This window comes from Poromitra crassiceps, assembly GCF_964638095.1.
Source record: "Poromitra crassiceps genome assembly, chromosome: 8".
Taxonomy (NCBI): Eukaryota; Metazoa; Chordata; class Actinopteri; order Beryciformes; family Melamphaidae; genus Poromitra; species Poromitra crassiceps.
The window spans coordinates 54,336,404-54,345,711 of NC_139629.1; the positions used below are offsets into that span (position 1 = coordinate 54,336,404).

The 9,308-nt window shown below is 41.7% G+C and overlaps 1 protein-coding gene across 1 annotated transcript in view; it reads right to left on the reverse strand.

The window, feature by feature from the left end:
- Positions 1-4,220: 4,220 nt before the first annotated feature.
- Positions 4,221-9,308, reverse strand: part of LOC310781147 (transcription factor ETV7-like) — a 7,975-nt gene continuing 2,887 nt past the window's right edge. Inside the window, 6 exon segments of the mRNA XM_083641692.1 lie at positions 4,221-5,325; positions 5,328-5,511; positions 6,146-6,246; positions 6,379-6,521; positions 7,157-7,306; positions 8,299-8,424. Of these exon segments, the coding sequence (XP_083497818.1) occupies positions 5,077-5,325; positions 5,328-5,511; positions 6,146-6,246; positions 6,379-6,521; positions 7,157-7,306; positions 8,299-8,424 (953 nt within the window). The 3' untranslated portion in view covers positions 4,221-5,076.

Genomic DNA, 9,308 nt, shown 5'->3' on the forward strand with positions numbered 1-9,308 from the left:
ATACGTGAAACCGTCTTGAAATGATAAATGTTTAAACTTTTGTGTATTTACTTTTGTTCTTTTCCTGCCCTAAAAGTGTGTGGATCTCAGAAACCATACACCCCCCATCACCCAAACTTTCCACACAGGTTCACGACATCACCCACTACTCAGAGTAAAAAAATTACACCAATCCACCAGATGGTGGCGCTATAACAGCCAACCACCACTACTACTGCCGCTGCTGCTACTACTACTACTACTATTCTTAGTACTTCTGCTGCTACTATTGCTACCACTCCCACTACTACCAACACTACTACTACTACTATTACTACTACTGCTACTACTACTACTACTAGTACTGCTTGGAAACCGTCAGGTCACCGGATCTACACACACACACACACACACACACACACACACACGCACACGCGCACACACACACACACGCGCACACACACACACACGTACACACACGCACACACATATACACCACACCTGCACCTAATTCTGGACTGATCACCACACACCTGCACTTAAGACGCTAATCAGCCTCTACACTCAGTGTGTGTCCGTTACTGCAGTAGAGGCTGTGTTGGTGTTTCAGTTGGTGTTTATCCTCCCTTCAGATGCATTATTAAGTAAGTTGTAGTTTTGTTAGCCATTGTTGAATTGCCATTCCAAGCCATCCTGATCTTAAAGGTGAATTGCATATGTTTTTCTCTTTAGCCATGGTTAAAATATATTGTTTATTGTTTGTTTGATTGTTATATTGTTTTTTATTGCTAAACATACTACTTCCTATGACTATTTTGTCTGTTTGCACACGCACACGCACACGCGCACACACACACGCACACGCACACGCACACGCACACGCACACTAAAATGGCCACCACTGGTGTACTTCATCTCCCAGAGTGCTTCACTCACTCACTTGTGGATTGTGCCATGTGGGTGGGGAGATGGGTGGAGCTATGGCTATAAAAGAAGTGCAAAACTTGCCCCAAACCCCAGTCTGCTGCTACAGAGGTGCTGTGAGCCAGTCCAACTCATGCTGACCTTAAAGGTGAATTGCATATGTTTTTTTCTTTAGCATGGTTAAAATATATTGTTTATTGTTGCTTTAATTGATTGTTACATTGTTTGTTTATTGCTAATTTGATGTCATTTGGATTGCTTGTTAACATTGTGTATTTGGGTAAATAATTCTGTTTGTGTTCTTATCCACAGACAACATGCTGATTGCCTCACTGTCACTTTTGATGTTGGGAAAATAAAATCACCCTGCACCTTGTCCTGCTGTGTGCCTGCCATCTTTCCTTGTGGTTTTATCTGGGTCCAGTGCTGAGGGGTCACATTGCCCTCACCTGTTCATAGGTGTGACACGCATTAACCGCTCATCCTGGCTGATATTTTACCACATGTTGAGCAGAGTTGCTTTAACTTAAGAACACATAATTTGATAATTGTAAACCCAGTTCACCAATGTTTACACTGCAAAATGTATCACCAATGTATTTTACATGAAACAGAAGTTGGCGGGCTTGTAATCCTGCAGTGTGACTGACATCAATCTGAGCCAATCAGAGTTGGGCTGTGGCCAGGCTCTGTACCAGGTGCACTGAATCACTGATGAATGGAGATGGTGCAAGACAGTTGGCAGTATAGAGGGAACGTTTTTTAACATCCAATTCAACTTATCTTTGAAACCTGCTGAATGAAACCTCCAAAAGCCAAATCCGTGAGTTTAAAGGGAGGTTTACACAATCTGAAATATATTTTCAATGTTATGTAAAGGGAGGTATGAAGGTAATTTGAAGTGATGGCAATGTGTTGTGATTTGAAATGTATTCCTATCTTGTGTTTTAATTAAAGCCAACTGAGATGTTAGTTTTGGCCTTAAAGGGACACTCCACCGAAACAATGCTTATTTATTTTGCACATCTCGCACATCCGAAAACAGTTTTGCAGGCATTCATTTAGTTTGACACTTATTGAGTTGATTTGTGAAAGGTATAGTTTGGTTTATTTGAAGTGTGGTACTATGCGGTACTTGTAATGTCTAAACTTTTAATGCCACCTGCTGTGACACCCCCCCCCCATTCCCACACACACACACACGTGTGAGCCACCTAATTGACTCAGGGCTTGGAGACTCGGACTCAAATTCCCATAATCCATCACTCCCTGGGTGGCTATTCACATGCAACCCCCACCATTCTGAATGAAGGACGCCACTTCGAAAAAGTAAGTCTACTATCTTTTTTTGCACCCTATGCCACAGTAGTGACATTAGATAAAACATACAATATCATGCAAAAACAAAATGCCACCTACTGAACCTTGGCCTTGAATCTTTGAATTTGAATTACATACTCCAGATTTTCTAAAGTCAACCTATATGCAAATAGTGTCATGTCAATGTGAAGTTATGAAAGCTAAACATACTACTTCCTATGACTAATTTGTCTGTTTATGCCATGCTCTTCCACAGATCAACATCACTTGCAAAGTAATCAAACTGGTAAAACCCACAACTGAAGCAACAACCTGAGCCGGCACCACCATGAATACAACAACCTTCCTCCTCATTGACGCAACTGGAACCATTGACCTAGCTGTGTGGGGGTACTGTAAACCTGACATTGACGACTGGTACCACCTGACCAACCTATCCATACATGCATACAAACCAATACATATCTGACAACCACCCCAACCACAACATCAACACCCACCACTGCACTTGAATCATACACAGAACCACCACCACCCACCACTCAAAGCATCTATGGTGAAGTCTCTTCTGCCACCGTCACAAACAAGTACTTCTGTTTTTGGCACCTATCACTACTGTAAACTTTGACTCACTCACATACAAATGTCACAAATGCAATCAACGCCATAAAACAGAAACCGCAAAACACATATCCAATTCTCTGTCCATCAATAACCAGGAAACATCATACACCATCCCACTTGCACTTATCACACCACTGCTTACAAAATCACCAACTCAAATGACTACAGACGAAATGGAAGAAGCTATCCTCATGCTCAATCACATCTGAGTTGACATAATAGACAAATCATAGCCCTGACTCAGACTTGACTCCAAGACTCGACAGTCCCTCCACACAGTCCAGAAACCCCGACTCAGCCCCACACAAGGACAAATGGATTGATATATTTATTTTTACTTTAAGTTTTTCATTTCATAAAAACTATTATTTGCAATAAAAACTTATTGTTTGAATCATATATCTGCCTCCTTTGCTGTCTTTTGTCCCAGTTTTTTATGCATTATATCCTAACTCCTTTAGTCAACCTTGAGCTTACACTTTTATTGCCAACTTGTAGATGTCCACTGTGCCCAAGCTTACCCTTTTAAAACATCTGAATAACAGACAAGTAACTTGTTAACTGATAACCTATTAAGCCACTAACAGTTTGACTTAAAGGGTGATTTACACAACCTGAATATTAATCTTGTTATACTGTACCTATACAGAGACACTATGAATGTACCATGTGGAGTATCTAGTAATAGTTAGGATTTTACATTAATTTCAAGACAAATGGTTCAAATTCTGGCCTTGTGCTTATGCAGACCAGATTTATGACTACCACCACTACTACAAAAGCATTGGCTTTTCATTGTGACAACCAATTACTTAGATCACCATTCAGGAACAGTTTGTTTAATCCTTTCCTCACTGAGCACATCTATAACCATGATCAGAAGTGTACAGTAGAAGCAGCACACTATCTTCATCCAATGGACTCGGAACACCACAAAAGCAACACCTCAGTAAGCTGTCCACTCATGGCTAACACATCTAAGCTTATCAGGAAGCTAGGATTTGAAATTATGACAGTTTGCCTAGAAAAAGTCCATTGCTTAATAAGCCTCTTTGACAGCCACCATTTGGCTTACCACCACCACTGCTACTTACTACATATTACTTGCAAACTTGGTACACTTGTGCACATATCAACTCTGACTAAATGTGCAATTCAGTGTCTATATTATCTGACATATAACCCCCAAGTCACCAGAAGCTTGGACCCCGCATCGCCGCTTGCGGCTATATTTTCTAGTTGTTATTGTAATAACAATTTCCCACAACAGCATGTTTTGTATTTGTGCATTTCAAATAAAATACTACTTTTCCAGTCATATATTGTCATTATTCAATTTTAAAAAAATATTGTTAAAATCGTATCGTATCGTATCGTTATCGTGAACCCAGTATCGTGATACGTATCGTGAACTGAGTGTATCGTGACACCCCTAAGTAGGAGTGATTTAAAGCTAGGCAAAATGTTTGAACAGGTGGTTGTTTGGGTTAACCTCATAATAACTGAGCACCGGTAATTAAATTGAAATTAAGTAGGTTAATAATATGTTTGTAGAACTTAAAACGGCTTCTAGTTCACCTTTATGTTCTGAATACATCAATGATACTGAAGTGATGCATCGTGGAACTGGGAAGCATATAATTAAACACTACGATTTTCCAGATTGGGCTCCAGTGCTACCAAATGATATAGGCCCTTCTCTAATAGGGCTAGATCTGTTTATTTATTTTTATTATTATTTTACACAGCAGTAGTTGGAAACGAAAAATATATTCATCACATTATATTAGCCTATGTCATTTAGCAGACACTTTTATCCAAAGCGACTTACAGTACAACAATATTCCAAGTAGTTAGAAACTTTACACATGCCTTCTCTCACGGTTGATAAGTCAAACTATTTACATCAGACGTCTGAGCTAGTACAGACTAGTGAAAGTTACAGAAAATGTTGCAGAAACTTGAACACTCACTCCTCCCTGCTCCTTCCCACCCGACAAGATTGGGCAGTCAATTGCACAGTCATTTCCAACACTTAGCTGCAAGGCCTATACTTGAAAAAAGATAATTTGTATCTATTACATTGCAATGCATGAGTAAGTCTGAGATATTTTAGTTTTGAAGAGATTTGTCTGATTTGATACTAGTGGTGTGATCGCTTTCACAGCTTTCCTGGGCCTTGATTGTTAGTGTTGATTTGGATCAGTAATGTATATTGATCTCACAAAATTATTCACAGCGAAAATCAATAGCTTTCTCACAGTGCAACATCTCCAACGCACTGCACCCACCTAGGCTGTGCATTGGTAAAACCTGTACTATACACGAGCCATTGACTGCAGCTTTGCTGTGAGATGCATCGCACCCAGGATCTCCATCTTTGAGCATTCCTAGTCTGTAATCATCTGTACCTAATAGTGGTGCTTTAATCGCACATCTGCACCACAGTTTCTCTGTCACTGGAGCTCCAGCTGGAGGGCGGCGGGCTGTGGAGAGGCAGGTTCAGGTTCCGGAGACACCTCAAACTGCTCCTCGTGGAACTCGTGCGGAGGAGTGTGTTCCGGAGAGTCCCCGTCCTGAGGTGACGTGGGCGGGGACTCAGTGGGCGGGGACTCGGCGGGGTCTGCCCGGTGTTTCCTGATCTCCTGCGGGGTCTTCAGAAACCTGTGGGGAGCACAGTCACAAATTATGCCTACTATGCTTGCAGTAACAGATTAATCCACTGGGTGGCACTTCTTATTTTATACTGAGACCTGAGTCAAAGCAACAGGTGCATTCAGTGCCACTTCCAGTCTGTCTCCTGACAGGTAGCTTGTCTCTTGGTACATGTTAAAGGGACAGCTCACCCTAAAATCCAAAATACATATTTTATCCTCTAACCTGCAGTGCTATTTATCCATCTATGTTGTTTTGTGTTAGTTGCCTGAGTTTTGGAGACATCGGCCACAGAGATGTCTGCCTTCTCTCCAATACAATGGAACTGGATGGCACTCGGCTTGTAGTGCTCGAAGCACCAAAAAAAAATATTTGAAAAACTCAACAGCAATGTGTCTTTCCAGAAATCATGACCCGGTTACTCAGGATAATGCACAGCCTTTGTTGTGAGCAGTTTCATGTAGGAACTATTTTCTTTTGCAGTCTCATGTAGGAACTAGCTAGCAGCTAGCGGGTGTAGTTCGGTCAAAAGAAAATAGTTCCGTACACACACACGTATGATGAGAGATTATAGTGCCGTAGAGACCAGGAATTGTGCATGTGTGTAATGTTGTGAGCGGAGAGAAGAGAAAGAGAGACACACCTGAAAAGCAGTTTCTGCCCCCGCTCCTTTTTGATGATGTTGAGTTTGTAGTAGTGCCTCAACGCACGGGACATCTTCTCATAGGTCATATTGTCTCTGTTCTGCAAGAAAGAGAAAAACACGCCATCACAAAAAAGCCCTGAAGCAGATCCTTCTCCGTTTTGCCATCTCATGTGTCCACCCTGTCTGTCCGTTCCTCATGCAGGAGGAACCAGGCAGACCTCTCCGCTCACCTTGTGGTTGCCCCAGAGACGTGCCAGTCCGTTGGGGTCGACCACCCTGAACACCCGGCTGCCCTGGTCTTCCCATCGGATGTAGGCTTGGTAACGGTCGTCACACAGTAGCTGGTACACATAGTCCCACAGCAGCCGACACTCTGGAATGTGATTTCACCAGTGTTGGGGCATGTTACTTTCAAAATGTAATATACTACATATTACTAGTTACTTTCATTTGAAAGTAATACGTTACTTTACAATATTACTGTCTGTGTAGAGTAACTCATTACTTATTGCACTGCTTTTGCGTTACTTTCACCAAAATAACAGCACTTAGCAGAATGACATTGCCGCCGCGGAACCATCCCGAAAAATAATTTCAACCGTCTTGAAGTCAGTGTAAACCGTCTAGAATTCTAAATGTTATCCTTTTCCTTTGTTATTGTGATCTATGCTGGTTATTTGCATAAAAACACACAATTTGATTAGGAAATGATTGTATCTTTATTTAAATATGTACTTTGATAAACAAAAATGTAACTCAATTTGTAACTTGACAAAGTAACTGCCTGGTATAATATTACTGAAATCCTAGTGGTAATAAGTTATATTACTGAGTAACTGCTAAAAGTAATGTATTACATGTAATATGTTACTTTTGTAATAAGTTGCAAACTGCATGTTACATATTGTCAACATGTTGGAATAGATTTTTGTGACTTTCAGCACTCTTAGAAAACACAGGTATCGATTGTGCCAAATGGGACTGATTTTCAGCAGGATGCAAAACTACCTGGGATGCGGCCGTTGGCTTCGCACAGCGGGCCCCGAGCCTTCTCTCGACGGGACAGGTTGAGCGGCTCCTGCCCGATGCTATGGGCTTTGGGAGGACACTGAACTTGGTTATGGGGTAATGTAGGCCTAGAGACAGCTGCTGATCCATCTGATAGAGAGAGAGAGAAAGACAGAGAGACATAAGGAGGCTGGGAGAGAGAGAGAATAAGGTCGCTTTCTCACTGGGAAGGATTGCTTTCATTCTGTTCTGTTCCGCACTAGGCATGGGTCGGTTTGAACATTTTGAAACCGGTTCAATATTCCCCCAAAAAACCGTATCAAACCGGTATATCGAATTTTACAAAAAAAAATAAAAAAAAATAATAATTGTTGTGTGTAGCCCATAAATGACTGTAATGCGACTGCAGTTAGTGGCGATAATGCACCTCTAGGCTGGTATGCCAACCAGCACTAACACTGAATAAAAAAAGTAAGCAGAACCATTTAACTGTAACAACACAGTTTTTATTTCTCATAACTATTCAGCTGAACTTTTCTTCAAACATCAACATAATAAACAAAATAAGACTTTTGCCTACTAGTGCAACTTGAGAAGAGGCTAAAAATAGTGCAATCAGAATGGATTGGCAAAAATTTTTATTTAAAAAAACAAAAACAAAAAAAAACATTTTTTCCGGTTGGCATGTGATCAAACCGGTTTGGGCTCGTACACCGAACCGAACCGGTAAAACCGGAAATCAACTAATGCCTATTCCGCACTCGGGAACGATTGCCCCCCCCCCCCCCCCCCCCTGCTCGTCAGCTTTCACATTTAACATTTCTTCCGCACTCGGAAACGAAACAGAGTGCGCTTGCGTCATCAACTATGCTTGTAGTTTATCCTCGCCTGTGTGTTGTCTATGAGGTTCGGAACGGTTGGCTTTCACACTCGCAAGTGTTCCCAAAAGCGCTCCCCAGACCACCTTTTCAAGTGGATCCAATGTGAACGGTACCAGGGCGCCAGTGAGAAAGCCCCCCCCACACACACACATGGCCACACATACACGTTACCAGGAGTAACGTGACCGACTGTATCTCTAGTAAAAATCACAATTCAACAGTAGTGCAATGCATGTGTGGCAGGTTGTTTGTTATACCCACTACTGTGTGTGTGCGGAGCAGGGTGTGTGTAAAGTGGCGTGGGGTGGTCCCGCAGAGGTGACATGTGTCCTGTCTGGGTGGTCTCACTGGGTACAGCAGCTACAGGCGCTGCACTGCTGAAGGAAACTGTGGGAAAGAAATACGAGGAACTGTGTCAGAGTTGAACAGAAAGTAAAAGTGAATTTGGTTGTGTGTGTGTGTGTGTGTGTGTGTGTGTGTGTGTGTGTGTGTGTGTGTGTAGTGTGTTTATTACAGCCACTCAAAAGATTTTTTTTATAGGAGTTTAAGACTGATAATAAAGATTGCTGCAGTGTTCAACACAAGTCCATTTCACTACTCGTCTCACATAGAGCAACGCCGTTGTTTTCAGCTCTGATGGAGGAGGAGTGGTCAAAGGTTTGGTTTCCAGGTAGACACGCCCACTGTCACACTTCCTACTTCCTACTGTTTAAAGCTGGGAAAGTACCTGCTTACGCCAGGGACAAGTGGTGCATGTTCGTGTTATTCCAGTTCTCTAATCCAGTGATTCCCAACCAGGGGTACGTGTACCCTTAGGGGTACTTGAGCAGCTTGCAGGGGGTACTTGGAACAATTGGGGATTACATTTTATTTCCAAAATGATTAAAAAAAAACAATATTCCAAGTAATAGGTCCATCTTGGTAAAACTGATTACTTTTTCCAATTGAAAACTGTCAGAATTGTATTAAAGGGGAGTTATTTAAATGATTTACATTTAATAATCAGATGTTATGCCTACTAAAAGTTTGATGTGAGTTTAATAGAACAAATTTAGGAGAATCATCGACACACATGAGTGAGGGAGTACTATTGGCATGGCAAAAACCTCAAGAGGTACACAAGACAAAAAAGGTTGGGAACCACTGCTCTAATCTATCGATAGCAAAATGTCTTTACAAGGAGAGACGGATGAGGACAAGGCTGCAAAGTGAGGACGAGTTGCTGGTCCTTACCTCTCGAAGCGGGATAGCTTTAAATTAAGTAAACGTTA